The 16425-nt window shown below is 54.4% G+C and overlaps 1 protein-coding gene across 1 annotated transcript in view; it reads left to right on the top strand.

Moving 5' to 3' along the window:
• COL13A1 (collagen type XIII alpha 1 chain) overlaps positions 1 to 16425 on the top strand; it is a 154112-nt gene that overhangs the window by 126645 nt on the left and 11042 nt on the right. The window contains exons 29-39 of the mRNA XM_023644199.2: positions 415 to 459; positions 777 to 929; positions 1534 to 1632; positions 3008 to 3052; positions 5469 to 5510; positions 6463 to 6489; positions 7434 to 7514; positions 10821 to 10856; positions 13814 to 13867; positions 15016 to 15069; positions 16122 to 16157. Of these exons, the coding sequence (XP_023499967.2) occupies positions 415 to 459; positions 777 to 929; positions 1534 to 1632; positions 3008 to 3052; positions 5469 to 5510; positions 6463 to 6489; positions 7434 to 7514; positions 10821 to 10856; positions 13814 to 13867; positions 15016 to 15069; positions 16122 to 16157 (672 nt within the window). The remainder of the gene's footprint in view (positions 1 to 414; positions 460 to 776; positions 930 to 1533; positions 1633 to 3007; positions 3053 to 5468; positions 5511 to 6462; positions 6490 to 7433; positions 7515 to 10820; positions 10857 to 13813; positions 13868 to 15015; positions 15070 to 16121; positions 16158 to 16425) is intronic.

Genomic DNA, 16425 nt, shown 5'->3' on the forward strand with positions numbered 1-16425 from the left:
CAGAGGCCCTGCCTCCTTTATCTCCCTCCTGAACTAAGAAGGGGCTCAAGTTGATGTGAAGATGAAGGGAGCTGCCTGTGGGGCAGCCAGGACAGGAGGGCGCGGTTTGAGGGGGCAGGAAGGGAAGCACCCCCTCCCGTGGAGCAGCGGGGGATGCCCAGGGCCCTCAGAGGCAGCCGTGTGAGGCTGTGGAGCCAGAAGGCCCCAGCTTGGATCTGGCTCTGCCCCTCACCAACCCCAGGTCTTGGGCCCCCAGCTCTGCACTGGCGTCCTTACCTGTAAACTGGACACAATGCAAGCACAGAGCTCCTGGGACAGCGCTGAGAAGGCGCTGGCCCGTGGGCGGTGCTGCTGCGTCATGACAGCTTCCCTCTGCTCTGCTCTGAGGCTGACCTTTACACGTTCTGGCTGCAGGGGGAGATTGGACTGCCAGGCCCTCCAGGACACGACGGGGAGAAGGTAAGAACAGACACTCAGACAAACCTCTCAGGATGGCCCTTGCTCAGGGCGGGAGGGGGCAGAAGGCCCTGGAAGAGGCCCCAGCGTGAGCCTGGAGAAGGGAGAAGGGGAGGAGAGTGGGGGCGGACCCTGCAGAAGTCCAGCTGATCCCCACACTGCTGGCCCAGGGGAGCCAGCTGACCCTCGCTGGGCTGGGCTCTCTGCCTGGTCCATTCAAGCACGAGGAGCTGGGTCCTCTGGACCTCCCATTCTTTCCTGTTCTCTCTCCTCTCTTCTCTATTAGTGTATCTAATAAGTGTGGTTGATATTTTCTAAAGGGACCTCGAGGCAAACCAGGAGACATGGGCCCTCCTGGTCCCCAAGGCCCCCCTGGGAAGGCTGGGCCTGCAGGAACGAAGGGAGAAGACGGACACACGGGGAGCCCGGGAGAGAAGGGGGAGAAAGGGGAGCCGGGGCAGGCAGGCCCCCCGGTGAGTGCCCGGGCTGGCTGCCAGACAACTCTGCCCTGTGATGCATGCGCCACCCCCAGCATGAGCGCCACACTGTGCCGGTGCCAGCTGCCGCTTGGGCTGGGAACCTGGAGCCTAGAGTTGGGGGCGAGGGATTCACCCAGTTTCCCCTCAAGCCGCTTACCTCGTGAAGGCCAGTTTCCCACTTTAAGACTCCTGGGTCCTCTTCTGTCACCTCCTGTCTGTGTCCTAAGGGAATTCAGTGAGTCTGGCAGAGCCTCGGTTTCCTCATCGCTAAAACGGAGAGAACAGTGCCTTCCTGGGTACCAGGCTGGGTTGTTGGGAAGGCGATGAGGTCACGGGTGTAAATCTACCTCTCAGGAAAGCATGCAGAATCTCTATACCAGAAGAAGTCGCACGGACACAAAAAGGACCTTAGCCCAGTCCTGTTAGGCTGCTGGTTTGACCTGGAAGCCTTCTCTGAGCCTCAGTGGTTTCCAGTGTGGGCACCATCCCAGACACTGCCCTTGGAGGAAAGGAGCCATGTGTGCATGCCACCGTTGGTCACGGGTGCTCAGCGTGACGACCTTGCACTTGACTAACAGAGATCTTTGTCTATATGTAGGGTCTAGACGGCCCAACTGGGGAGAAAGGAGAACCAGGTGGCCAAGGGAGACCTGGAACAACAGGATTGCCTGGCCCAATCGGGCTCCCGGGATTTACAGTAAGGCGAGAGGGCTGGTGTCAAGGTTGTCAGCAGGCAGCTGTGGATGAGGGCAAACGAGCAGGGGCGCCCCTCAGTGTGGTCTCCAGCCCAGCGGGTGCCTGGCCTCACAGTGAGGCTGCGCTAACCCCTAGGCTGCCTGCCCGGCCTGGAGGGGAGAGGGGTGCCTCTGGATGAGCAGCTGCTCCCTAGGGGGCATTTGAGTGTAAACAGGGGCTCCAGCTTCTTCAGCTCACAGCATGGTGGCTCTGTCGTCAGGCGCCAATCCAGGTCAAAGGTGCTAGGATCTTAGACCGAGAATTCTCTGAGAAGTACAAAGAACCTCAGAGGTCAGCCGGTCCCACCTCTGATCCGGTGCTGGAATCTCTCAGGAGCCCCTGCCCGTGGCTGCCCCCCTCAGCTGGGACAGGCAGGCGGCTCACGGCCTCCTGACATGGCACCTCCACCGTGGGGCAGCTCCAAGCCAGGGGGATGCTCCTGGATGTGGTGTGGAAGCTTCCTCATCAACCTCCCCCATTGGCCCTCACTCTGCTTCTAGAGCCATATTTGTTTTCTGTGGCTGATAACAAATCATACAAATTTGATGGCTTAAAACACATACTTATTATCTCATAGTTTCTGTGGATTAAGAGTCCAGGCACATCTCAGCTAGGTCCTCTGCCCAGGGCCTCACAAGCTGCAGTCAAGCTGTGGGCCAGCTGCATGCTCATCTGGAGCTGGGTCCTCTTCCAGGCTTGCTGCGGTTGGCATAACTCTGTTCCTTGCTCTAGTGGGACTGCGTCCCTCAGCTCCCAGAGGCCGCCCACCGTTCCCTGCCGCATGGCCTCCCCCATTGTAGGCGGTTCACATTATAGCAGCTGCTTCTTCAAGGCTGTGGCCAGCAGGAGTCTCTCAGTGTGTGCTAGCAAGGCAAAGTTCTTTGTGTGTGGTGTGTGTGTGTGTGTGTGTTTGTGTGTAACATATCTGTAACATAATCTTCACCTATGTTACATGGTATCATTTATATAACATACGTGCGTTATAGTTTGCAACATAATCACAGGAGTGACATCCCGACACTTGCCATATGTCAAATTCTGTTGGTTAGAAACAAGTCACAGGTCCACCCCAGGCTCTGTGCCCTGCGGGGTGCGTGCAGAATATCAGCCTCTCCTCACATGTGCTGGAACCTCAGGTTCTTGAAGACAGTGATCACGGGCCCTGCCCTGGTCCTCGTCCTTCAGGTTGACTACCCCCACAGCCTCCGTCCAAGGTGTTCCTTGCTGACACCCAGGCCTAGTCTAGTCCAGGTCTGATTTGCCACAGATTTGAGGATGTGTCTGTCCCAGGCTCCCCCGAGTGCTGGCACCCACGCCATGCTGTTTTGTGCCCACAGGGAGAGAAAGGAGAAGCCGGGGAGAAGGGAGACCCGGGAGTGGAGGTAGGTTGTGTCTGCTCTGCCTTCTGTGTCAGGGACCTCATCCCACCACAGTCTCTCCAGTGGGCACAGCGTGTCCTGACTCTAGAATGAAACTCGCCACTGCCTGATTCGGGGAGGGGGCGAGAAGCTGAAGGTTTCTGAGCACCACGTGGGTCAGCCATGGAACCTCAGGGCTGCTCCCCAGTTCCCCCATTAAGCAAATCCCTCAACGGCATTCTCAGAGCCCCCGCCATATTTCATTCCCGGTGCTAGAGCCTGGAGATAGGAAAATAAGCAGAACCAGCCCTGTGCAGCAACTTCCCCAGTAGTGGACGCTAGAATGGCAGCTGCTCAGGAGTCAGGTGAGGACCCCAGAAGATGGGTCATTTGAGCAGGGTCTTGAAGACTTTGTAGGAGTTTGCCTAGAAGCTCCCAAGGTAGGATTTCCAGAGGGAGACATTATCGTTTGAGAAGTGTGATGGTAAAGGGAAGAGGAGAGGTAGTCAGGATAGAGGCCAGGTTATCATCAGGTGGGAGGGAATCAGGCATATTTGTAGGGTTGGGGGAAAGAGCCAGGAAAGCAAGAGGTCAAGGATGCACAAGGGAGAGGCTGTTTGGTGGGTGGGCCTGGGCTCCCCCAGACCCCACTACAGAGCTAAGGGATAGACCACTAAATCTTCTCAGTCCCCAGAGAGGTTCCCTGGCCCCTGTCACCTTCAGTGTCACCAAGCCCCGTCTGCACTTAGTGAAACACACCTGATCATATAACCGCTGCGTTACTTACTTGGAGACGGATGGCCTCCTAAAGAAATGCTCTGAAATTCAGGAAAAGCATTATGCACAAAAACGTTCCTTCCAGAAATATTTAAAGTAAAAATTGGAAACAGCCGACATTTCTAACAAGACGGAAATGAATAAATAACTTATGGCAACAATACTAATGGTAATAATAGTCCTCATGCTGGAGAGCTGCCCTGGTGCCAAGATCTGCTCCCAGCCCTGGCTGGGTAACCACGCACATTCATTCCGCCCACGAGCAGCACATCGGCCTAAAAGGAGGCTTGTGGGGAACATACAAAAAGCAGAAAAAATAGGTTTCAAGTTAAGTGAAAAAGAGCAGAGAACCAAGCTGTATACCTAATATCATCAAAAGTGTAGACATATTTAAATACATTTTATGCATCAAAAAAGAGTGGAAGGAAATACAGCAAAATATTAGCATTACTCAGAGATATTTATTCTTTTGTGTTCTTTCAATTCTCTTGAATGTATTAAACATTCTAATGAGTCTGTATTCTTTTTAAATTTTTTATTTTTTAAATTATCCAGTAAAACTGACTTGGGGGGGCAATGTACAGTTCTGTGAATTTTAATACATGCTTAGATTTGTATAACTACTTCCACAGTCAGGATAATGAATTCTTTATAGTAAGAAAAAAAGCAGGGAACTTTTTTTTAAGGAAGTGGAATTTCTGCAGATTGAGTTCCCTCCAAGGAGACTGTGGGACTACAGACCTGGAAGGCCACAGCTCCAAGGGACGTTAGTGATGCCCTGTCTGCCCAGTGCGGGGGCTCCCTCTATGGCGGGCTGACGAGGGATCCCCGCCCGGGCCACTCTCGAGGGGATTCTGACCCTGGGAAGGCGAGGTGCCGGAGGACAGCCCTGGAGCCGAAGTGGGCTGACAGCTCAGAAAGGAGCAGGCAGCTCTCCTTCCTGCCTCTTGGGTGGCTGAGTGTGGACAAATAGATGTCCATCTTTGTCAGAGACAGAATCTGCAATGCACACCGTCCTCCGCAGAGAGGAAGAGTGCCCTGGCTTCCTCCGTCTTCACTGTCCACTCTGAATCTCTTCTACTTCAGCCTGCCTTCACGGTAAACAGACCAGTAGTCTCTGTTACAAACCTGAGGGGACTTGAGGAATATTCTTTAGAAACATCTCAGCCTCCTCCCATTCCAGATAACCAATCTCTCCTCCTCTAAGCCAAAGGTCTCAAATTCAAATGGCTACAAGGGCCAGGCATGCAACAAATGAATATAAACGTCTAGGTAAAAGACAATAGGGAGTAGTGGGGACCGGGGTAGACTGAAGATCTCATGCCCCACCTGGAGGGGAGAGCTCTTATTCAGCTCCAGGCAATTATGACCATGCATGAACAAGAACATAGCGCTGCCATATTTTCTGGTTTTTCAAGAAAACCTGGAAGAATGGACATTTTGAGGGCATTTCCTGGCAATGTTTTTTTTTTCAACATTGTGCAGGCTCAGGAGTTGCTTTGAGTTTCTGACCTGTTCTAAGCCTTCATTTGGAGACTGTATGCTGGGCAGTTCTGTCCTCCTCTGGTTTTGCAGTCCCCAGCTGGACCCTGGGCCACGTGAGAAGGGAGGACCCCTGAGAGTATGACAGAGGATGGGCTAACTATCTCCCTTTGGCTTCTAGGTTCCTGGGCCACCAGGGCCAGAGGGGCCTCCTGGACCTCCGGTAAGTTTGGAGGGCTTGTCAGTGTTTCAGTCCACTGTGATTGTGTCCCTAATGTCCCCTCCCCACAGCAGTCACTGGGCTCAACCTGAGCCTTGGTTCATACCACCTTCTCCTCCCAGGGCGGATTTTCTCGTCCACAAATCCTTCCCAGCTCCTCTTCCCTCCCACGTTAAACAGGTACCTTCTCGGTGACACTGAGGAGCCTGGGCCTTGCCCAGTTTGCTGGAAACAGTTGAGGGGCACAACAGCCCAGGGTCTGGTCCCACAGCCCTGCAGGAGTTGCTCTGTCACTAAACTCTGCCCTTTGCCATCAGACATCTGCTCCTTCTCTTCCTCCTTCCTGCTAACCAGCTGGCAGGAAGACCAGGATTAAAACTGAAAGTGGGCCATTTAGAACCAGCCCCACTGGACTGGCCTCTCCATGGTTACAGATGATAAGATGAGGCCTTTAAAGGGACCTCTTTGTGTTGCACCTAGAGGGCCCCCAAGCATCCTAAACCAACAGATGCTGGTCCTTGCCCCTGCAGAGTTCAGGGTCCCTGTGACACTATGTCACCTGTTGTCACTGGTAGAAGTAGCAGTAGTAGTGACAATGATAGAAGCCAATGTGTGTTGAAACTTGCTATGTGCCAGACTCTTCTGTAAGCACTTTGCACATGTTAATTTCTCTAACTTTTCCTGGGGGTCTCTGCAAATCATGAGACTCTGGTTCAGCCATGGGGGCCACAGAGAGATTCCCAGTCAGTGCCAGGCTGGGGAAGCCTGGCTCAGCCCCACCCCAGCGAGCCCCCAGCACAGCCCCCCTTCAATCCACTTCCACCTCCCCAGCAGGGACCCCTGGCCAGGCTCTGCGCCTCAAGCCCTTGCTGTTTTATGGTCCAACTTGTGGACAAGGAAGTTGACTTAAACAGAAATGCGGTTCTGAGGTGCCTTGTTTTGATTCCAAATGCAGGGGCTCCAAGGTGTTCCTGGACCAAAGGTAAGAAGAGGTCCTATGACAGGTGCTGGCCCAGGGGTACGGAGGGGGCTGCATCTTGGTGAGGGCAGAAAAGAGGGAAGGTGCTTCCGAGGCAGGCAGCCCAGCTGACCCCTTCCCTAAGTGGAATCATGTGACACTCCAGCCAGTAGGCTATGGTCAGGATAGACTGAAGTCCTGTGGTCCCTTTAACATCCATCATTGACACCTTGTGTGCTTTGGGTTTAGAATTTTCCCATCCATCAATCGACCCTACCAAGTGACAGGTTAGAGTCTTAGCAAATGATGAAATCCTCTTACCATGTATCCTGCCCCAGACCCTTCACTCCCCGTGAAGTTTGGTGGGAGACAGAGAGTGACATAGCATGGGACCCATCCCAGGGACCAAGCCTGCTGGACTCTGGCCTGGGGCTTTCGCAGTCAACCTCCCAAAGCATTTCAAATGAATAAGGGAGACTGGAGGCTGCTGGTATGACAGTGACCCTTGCCTCCTGCCCTGACATTCTTCAGGAGACTATTAGACAATTTCTTTTCCTAAATAATTTGGGAGCCTCAGAGCTCCAGTGGTAGCATTTCAAGCATCTGCCAGCCAATCTCTGCAGGGTCCCAATTTACCTGCCATGCAAACGGTCACCTACGCCAAAGCCTGACCTGGAACTGCACCATCGGCTTGTGTCCACTCCACTCATCCTTTTTCCCTTTGGGGACCTCAGAGTTACTACAGGGATGCAGGGGTCTCTAGCAGAGGCAGAGCCAGGCTAAGAATTCAAGGATTCTTGGAGGACCAGCCTACCACCCCTGTGCCGGCCCCTCCACCTCCTCCTTCCTCCCTCCTCTACCTGCCCCGCCATCACCTCCCACCCCTGTCTCCGGGACCCCAGAATGCAAGAATGAGTGTGGTCTGGGACATGCCCTCCTGTGATCTCCCCTGTCTCCCTTTCCTTCAGGGGGAAGCAGGACTAGATGGAGCAAAAGGAGAGAAGGGCGTCCAGGGAGAAAAAGGAGACCGAGGTCCTCTGGGATTACCCGTAAGTATTGCGGACCCAGCTGGACTCTTGTGAGGAGCCCAGACGGGTGATCCCGATGAGGGGCTGGGCAGGGCCCCGGGAGAAGGCCCCTGGAAAACTCGAGGTTCTAAAGTTCTGAGCATCCCCAAGCTCTGTGTGGTTTCACTTTCCCACCTGAGCAGGACCGTAGGCTCTAATCCTCTCACTGAGGGCCTCCTCTGGGCCAGGCCCTGGTCTGGGGGGAAGTCAAAGCTGGAAAAGGACAGGGTCCCCCACCCCAAGGAGCACCCAGCTGGAGAGTCAAAGGCGGCCTGACAACAGCCTCAGGCCCTTCTCGTGGCTGATTAAAATCTGCCCTTGCAGGGGCCAGGCTTGGAGGACTTGGGAGCAGTGGGACAATGGAGTGTTTGCCATCTCTCTCCTGTTTTCCCTGAGGGACCCCAAGAGAGCCCCCACTCTTTGCTCTTAAGCACTGGCCATGGCAGAAAAGCTTGTAAAAAGTCAGATTCTCTGGTCCCAGTGGGCTAAGGCCACTCAGATCCCGGTTCCACGAGGTCTCCGACCTCAGTCTCAGCTAGAGACCCCAGGTTGGGCAGGGGTGGGGGGCTGCTCAGAAGGCGCCGCATTTCCAGACGCGCAGCCTGGGTGAATCCTTTGCCCCAAGCTCCCCTGGGCTGATGGCCTCATCAGGGCCTCACCTGCGTCTAGGTGAGCGTATCTCAACGCCATCCTGGAGCCCTGGGCTCATCCTCACCACACCCCAGTGAGATGGGCAGTCTTTTTGGTTTGTTTTTCAAGATCTGGAAGGGACTTTAGCAATCCAGTTAATCATTTTACTGATAAGCCTAGAGAAGACAGTGAGTCACCTGAGGTCATACATGAAGTCGGTGGCTGGGCCAAGCTGCAGGCTGCTCATCCACTGAGGCCACGGCCTCCTAAAGGGGCTCCTTCCAGCCACTGGGGCTTCCTCTATCCCGGGCACCGGGCCAGTTCCCACCCCAGGAAGCTGTAAAGAGCAGGGGAACAATGGGAAGCCCAGTTACCCCAGCTTGGCAGAGCCTGAAGGTCTGGTTAATGTCATCGCAACAACTGAACAGCTAGAGCTGAAGGTATGTTACAGCCACGTTAGTGCGTCAAATGCGGACCGTTGAAGGAGCTGATGCACTTGACAGACTGCAGAGGACTGATGACTTTAGCAGGCATTTTCCCACGTCTTAGGCTGCGTCAGGAATGATTAAGTGCTCCTTACTAATAAAGAGCCTTCTGCCCCCACCCAACCACAACTCTCTCCTTGTCCACCTTCATGGCCCCAACAGCCCTGGTGAACATTGGAGAATTCAGTCAGGGGTTGAAAAGGAGACAGCACAGAGACCAAACAGGTAACATAAACAGAGAAAGTGCCAGAGGAAAGACAAAGAATCCAGTCTGTCTTTAATTTTTCAGCTTTTGTTAGAGACATGGCTATAGAGAAATACTTTTGCTACCTTAAGAAAACAACAGAGCAAGCATATTCCTAGGAGGCAACTAACATGGACTTTGGAGAACAATAGGGAGTGGTGAGGACTGTGGCGCACTGGAGACCATGTGTCCCTTCTTTAAGAGAGCAGCCACTTCTCAGTTCAGCGCACTGTTGCCCTAGGGGAATGAAGGTCCCATATTTCTGAAAAATTTCTAGTTTTTCAAAGAAGGCTGGAAATCTGGCATTTTATGTGAAATCTCTCTCATTTTCTAACATTAAATCAAAATTACTTGCAACACTGCAGACCATCCGAAATAATGTCAGTGGCCCACATACGGCTTGAAAACCTGCAGTTGTGCCCCGTGCTCCAGATAACTCAGTATTAATGCTACATAGACAAAGTTTGTGGATATTTAGCTACAGTTCTATTTTTAGGCTTCACCTCAACATTTTCTTCCATATAGCAGCAGCCTCTTTTTCCTGGCATAGCCTGTTGAGTTCCTGTTTGCCCCACACAAGTGGCTCTCAACACTGGCTGCACATCGGAGTCACCTGAGCCTTTCAAACGTGCCGTTACCCTGGCTTCATTGTTGGAGACTCTGGTTAAATTGGGCCAGGGTGGGGCCCAGGCATCTGTATGACATTACATCACCCCCAGAAAACTCTGATGTTGCAGCCAAGAGAGAACCACAGCTCTCTAGACTATGAGTCAAGATCGTCCCCGAATTATGTGGTCCTAAAACTGAGAAGCGAGGCCCTGTAGGATCCTCCTACCCAACACACTCTCCCCAGGAGGGAGCAGCCCCCTGCCCTCCCTTTCCTGGAAGCATTGCCCCACCTTTAAGATCCTGAGGCCTAAGCTCATTTCTGAGGCTCAGTCAGAAGCAGTTTTCAAAAACTCAGTCCTTTCTGGGCTAGAGGGCCCCCATTGCCTTCTCCCTGGTTTGTCACGTTGGAATCATCAGATTATTTCCCCCTCGACCTCCTAGGTGGGTCACAGGGGCCGCTTCATAGCCCAGCACTGGAGCAAGAGCTCCCATTCCCACTGCATATGTCACTGGCTGCCACATAGTGAGTGGGTCTTAATAGCATCCCGCCTGCCAGCCAGTTTACTCCAGACCTCTGTCCCAGTCAGCTGCCCCCAAAGCCTTTTCCTATAGAAGAGCCCTTGTCTGGGATAATAAAAGTGGATTGAGTTTGTGTTGACCTTTGGAAACTGTGAAGGGCCAGGGAAATGTCAGGCGTCATTAGTATTATCGTTCAAGGCCCACTCCTCCCACCCGGCTGAAGCAGAAGTGGGCCAGCTTCTACCCAGGTTTCAAAGCCAGGTGCTGTACCCCAGTGCTGATCCTCTTGGGGTTCCCCAGTGTGGCCTATTCTCAACAGCTATGCAAAAGACATTGGGAAGACCACCCTCACGGGGCCCCACCTCCATGGCTTGTCCCTCCCCAGGGAGACTAGTCCTGGGAAGGATGTGTTCCCTCTGGTTCCAGACTCCTCTCATGAGTTAACGTTCTGATCCCTTTCCCCGGAGCCCTGCAACCCCTTGGGAGGGGGATTTCTGAAAAGGGATAAAAGGAGAGAGCGGAGCAGGGGGCACAGAGGATCAGAACGGCCGTCTGCACTGATCAGGACCCAGCCTGCTCAGGAGTTGGCCACACTGCATTCAGCGTCTCCGTGTTTTTGTTGGTTTCCATGTGAATACCATCACCTGTCCTCCTGAGCTTATTTCTCCCGTTTTGTTTGATTACCAGCATTTATGTCTGTCCAGAGTCACTGCTTCACTCACCTCTTCCCTCCCCGGTCCCTTTTTCTCCCTCCCATTCCTCCCCTCCCCTTCTTTTGGTCAAACTGTTCCCTTCGTCCAGGGAGCTTCAGGTTTGGACGGCAGGCCTGGGCCACCGGTGAGTGTCACTTCTCCATTACCCCTCACTCCACCCCACCCCACCCCCAGCCTGTGATCCCTCTCGTCTGTCCCGCTGTGGCCCTTTTTTCCCAGTGAGTCATGCCTTATCCCACCACTGACACCACAAAGGTACCAGCTTTGCTCAGTTCAGAAGTGCTTATGCAGGCCTCTTGACCAAACAGAGTGGCCTTCATCTGACTTCGCCCGTCCATAGTATGCACTCAAGGTCCTCAAATCTGAATTTCCGCTCTGCTGGGCAGGGGGTAGAAGGCCACTCCAGCAGCCCAGCCTCTGTTCCTAAAAGAATGCTGAGTTCAGCCTGGGAGCCCAGCCCTGGGGGTTTGGACCATGACACATCCCCACCAAACACAACAGTCTCTGTATGTGCCCGTCGTGCTGTGTTGTCTTCATGCTGTGAGCTCTGTTCATCTCCTGTCTGCCGGTGAGGGCTTCCTAGTCCTGTGCAGCCACCAGCCTGGTGTGTATGGGTGGGGACAGCACTGAAAGGTGAGGGCAGGTGTAGCATTTGGGAGCACATGGGCCAGTCCCAGCTCAGTGTTCCATGCGCATCTTACAACTTGACCTTTCACTTCCTGTGGTGCCACAGCTGCCCTGCAACCCAACAAAGGGGTTTATACAAAGCAAATGAGGGACACTTTGGTCCCCTTTTTCTCCATTCTTCCTGACTCCAGAAAACAGGCATCACCTACTCATGACTAAAAAGCACCTGGCCTTCTTGTGAGAAACAAGTGAAGCATCAAAAGGCACGTCCCTCTTCTCCACCTTTCAGTCCCCCCAGAGCACCCCATGAGGTCTTCAGGGCAGTGGCATTCCTGACGGAAGCCTGTTACCTTCCCATGATGTAGGGATCACTGGCCATCAATGGCCAGGAGGCTGGACTTGCCTGTTTGGGAGCCGTAACCAGAGCTGTCCGTGTGCCCAGCCCTGGTCAGCCGGTGAGCCCCAGCTCTGCCCCTTCAGGGCACTTTTGAGGCCACAGATGCTTGGTCTGCTTAGAAGACGAGGTTCTAATGAGCTGGCTGGAGTGACACTCGGGGAAGATGAGAACTTGCAGGGGTTCGTTTGCAGAGGGGAGGACGTGCACACAGGGCGGAGGGAGATGTCAGAGCACCGTGGCGGCAGGACGTCCCGGGGCCTGGAGGTGGGCCTCAGAACTGACACCAGCAGAAGCCTAGAGCTCTCAAAGTCAGATGACCGAGAGTGACCCCACTCAGGGCCTCGTCCTACTGCATGCCTGTTCTGTGCCATCATAAAGAAGAGGAGGGGACGTGGCTGCCCAAGGTGACATCTTTTTCTGAGCCCCTCTCCCCACGCATTTATGGAGTTGATGCTGTAGACTCTGACCGACAGAGAAGATACCAATTTTGCAGACATTATTTTGGCTTTGCTTCTCCATCACAGTCCCCCCTTTCCATCCTCCTCGCTCCTGTCACACCTTTCCCAGGTGGCCCGTCAGGGCTAGGGGATGAATCAGAGAGACACGACATTCCTCTCGACTACTTATTCCATTCATGTTGGACAGAGGAGAGCAGTGAAAATTCATATATTCTGTCCTCTTTGGACCTGAGGTTTTATTTTTCTCATAAGATCAATATCACAACCTTAAAGGAAAATGTTTGTGGGAAGAATAGTCCTGCCTGCCAGTACTAACGTTTACTGGGCACTTCCTTGGTGTCAGGCCCATTGCCAAACGCATGACATGCATTCACCCATTTTAACCTGACAGCAGCCTAGGAGGTAGGCACTTGTTATCATCCCCATTTTACAGGTGGGAAAACTGACCCTCAGGAAGGCCGAGAAACTTCTCCCGTATCTCAGAGTTTATAGGCCTTCGAGGCAGGACTTGAAGGTGACCAGCGCCTCTGGAGTTCTGAACTGTCACCCTGATCTGGCCTCGTTCGTTTTTGATGTTCTTGTGTCCCAGATGCCCACAGCTTTCCTTTTTCTCTCGTGGTTGTAGAGGGGGCACCGAGAACGTCTTATTGCTCTTTTTTTCTTCCATGTAAAGGAAACCAGCATTTCCCCACTTGCTCCTTCCCGGCCTTTCGTAGCTGTGGCGGAGCACCACCACGCACTGCCCATAGGCCCAGCCCCGTGTCTTCATGGCCCCATCTGAGCAGGAAATATAAACACTGAGGCAGAGCCATAGGAAGCTCTGAAATACAGACTCTATGTCGTGAGGCCACAAATTGGGAACCTGGGGAAGATGTTTAATTGTGGCTTAGGAAGCCCTGCTTGTCTCTAAGCAACGCAGCTCCTGTCACTCCAGCTGCCCCAACCCACCCCGGCCCCCCGCCCCCGCTGTCCCTAGTCAGGAGCACTTACGGCACACCTCCCTGCCAGGCCAGTGTCAGCAGCCCCCCAAGGCATGCTAATTCACTGTCCAGTCCACCTGTTCCATAGGGCCTGGGAGTGAGGACGGAAGGCCCGGCCGGAGGCTGAAGGCCAGGGATAGGCCACGGTGGGAGTGGGGGAGGTATGGCTTACGACCCTCCCACGCCTGCCTCTGTTTGTGCGTCTGCATTGGTCTCTGTGGCATGAAGACCCTCCTGCTGCATGTGGAGCTGCGACAGCAAAGGGGTGCCAGCCCCCGGCCCCCACCCCTGGGATGGCATCAACTCCCTCCCAAGCGCTTCTGGGAGCAAAACAAGCAACCATTCTCCTACCGTTTTCAGCCTTGGCAAGCTTGGTTGTGAAGCAAAAGGGTTTCCTTCCTCGAATCTGGCTCTGAGGGAGGGGAGAGGCACTCTCTCCCGAGGCCCCCAAACCCAAACAGGAATGCGGCCCAGTCGAATGACCGCCCCGAACAAGCCTGGCCTCGCCAACCCTGAAAACTGGGCCTCTGGACCTTGCTCATCTCCAGGCGTCGGGCGGGCCTCCCAGGGCTCCCTACAGCGTCAGGGCCCTCACCTCTGCTTTCTCTCACCTCCCCAGGGTACTCCAGGACCAATCGGAGTCCCAGGCCCGGCGGGACCAAAGGGCGAGAGGGTGAGTGCTCAGTGGGCTGGAGCCTGGGCGACCAGGAGGAGGGAAGCGGCCCGTCCTCAGCCCTGGTGCCTGTGACCCTCAGGTCACCACGTCAGCCCCCAGTCCCAGCCCTCGCCCGCGTCTCCTACACCTCCATCCGTCTCTCCTGATGATCCTCGCCAGAGCCTTGGGGGAGCCGGCCAGCCCGGGGGTTCGTTTTGTAGCTACGAGTGGACAGAGGCTTGGAGAGCTTCCTCCTCTCAGCTTCTGTCACCTGCCATCAGTCACAGGCTCAGTCTGGCAAGGCCCTGGGCGCGGTTGGCACCAGAGAGGCCTATGATTTAGAGACAGCATGGAGAGAGTGCCAGGTGGTGTGAAAAATCCTAGGGACACCAAGAAGTCAGGAGGCCAGGCGTTAGGCGGGCCCCGCGGTCCCCGTCCCCTGAGCTCCAGCCGCGGGGTGCGGTATACGCAAGGTGAGGGTGCGGGCGGCAGCACAGAGGAGACGGGAGAGCTGCGTGTCCTCTGCATGTCCACTCCTCCCAGCTGGCCCGGTTTCCACATGTTCAGGGCGTGGATGGCCTTGGTGCTGGCCCTCCGAGTGGGCGGCCATCCAGCTTGGCCTGTGCGAGCTCCTCTCCCTGCTCCCGGGCCGCCCACCTTTCGGACTCTGCCCAGGGCAGGTACTGCCCGCCTCGCTCCCACACCGCACAGCCAAGTGGGGAGCTTTTGAAGAGTGTGGGAGCATAAAATCCTGGAGGTCACCAGCCACTTGGGGAACCAGGATGGCAGCTCTGAGGGGTGACGCTTGCAGCTTCAAAGAAGAAATCAAAGCTGCCTTTCTCTTCCCTTTCTCTCCTTCCTGTCCGTGCCCAGTTCCTCCTCCTTGTTCTCCTGTTTATGCCTCCAGCCAGCCAGTGTCCCCAGCACACTGCCAGTCCTTCCAGAGGGTCTTGGGGGAAAGTCCCTGCTGGAGGGAGGGTGAGGGGGTCTTCCAAGCCCCCTCCCCAGGGCAAAGTCCACACTAGTCACCCCACTTTCTGTTCAGCCCTTGCTTCCTGGAGGGGACTGGAGAATTTTTCCCAGGTTTCATACAAAAAAAGAAAATGGTTGATGGAAGGTTGTTACCATGTCAGGAAGGGCTCATGGGTCTCTTTCTCCCATTTCAGGGCAGCAAAGGTGACCCTGGGATAACAGGACCAACAGGAGCAGCTGGGCTTCCTGTAAGTCTCCTGGGATCAGAGGTTTCTTTCTACTAACCCCCGTCCCCCAACAGAAGCAGTGTCAAAACAGGGTACCCAAAGCCTGGAGCAAAAAATCTAGGGCCAAGGGAGGATTCTCGTTTCTATGACAGAAGCTGCCAATATAGCCCACTGATCTACGGCACTGGACCTTCCCTGCTGGGCACCGCTCAAGAGAACCCCGAGACACGTGGCCCCTGTGGGGGGTTGGGTCCTCAGTTGAGTGTACATACCGTCTTAACGGGATGTAGCAAACACGCCCGAGCCTCTTCCACGGCAACTCTCTGAGTTCAGTGCAGTGAGGGTCTCACAAATGAATGCGCCACTGCCCCTGCCCTCGAGGAGGGGCAAAATCCAGTCCAGATCACTGTAACGCAAGACGGAGATGCCTCGTGAGAGGAGCAGCTTTCCCAGGCGACTACCTTTCCACCGGCAGCAGGTTTTCCCAATGCTTGGTTATCAAAGTTGATGGCCTGAGAAGCCAGGACTTTTGTCTCCCACACCTTGCAGGCTGTACATCTGCTCTCTGGTCTGTGCTCTCCTGACCGGGCGGCTTTGCTCTGGCTAAGTAGGCAGCTTGGCCAGTCTTTGCCTCAGGCTCATTCCCCAAGCCGAAGACATGGAGAGCAGCCCGTACCTGAAAAGAGGAACTTTGGAGTCATTTTTCTAGCAAGAGCCTGGCCGGAGAGCCATATGAGCACCTCCCCTGACAGGAGAGTTCTTGGCGCCCAGACCTTGTCCTCAGCACCAGTCGCTCCTCAGTGTGAGTGTTCTAGAAGGACACCGCCTCAGGCCAGGGCTTGGCTGCACAGCAAGAAAACCAGAACTGTGTTCTGGGCTTGGCCCATAACTCATTATGTGTCTCTCGGTCACATTCCTTGGGCAGCTTTCGGCTTTGTCCCCCTTCTGTGAAATGGGGATAATTAAACCTGTCTCCGATGAATTAGGCATCAGTGAAGAGCCTGGAAGGAAGGAATGAATGGCCATCCTGCGTTTTCTCATTAACGTGTCTTCATTTCTCTGATTTACTGCAGGGTTTACATGGACCACCCGGGGACAAAGGAAACCGGGTGAGTCTGAACTCCGCACTTTGGCTCTGGTTACTAATGCCTTCATGATGTGGTGGAATGATCAATTGGTAATTCCTGACCCAGCGCGGCAAATACAGTTTTTCCTGATAAATCATCCTAAATTAAAAGGCTTTATAGTGAGGGGCTTAATCCATGGCATGCAGGGAGCCTGGGGTCTAATCTCGAAATTGAAGCATGTGTTTTTCTGCATGACGGGGGGAGACTGAATCCCACAGTGACCATCAGGTTAGCATTGCCATCCAGTAAT

The sequence above is a fragment of the Equus caballus genome, chromosome 1, assembly GCF_041296265.1.
Source record: "Equus caballus isolate H_3958 breed thoroughbred chromosome 1, TB-T2T, whole genome shotgun sequence".
NCBI lineage: Eukaryota > Metazoa > Chordata > Mammalia > Perissodactyla > Equidae > Equus > Equus caballus.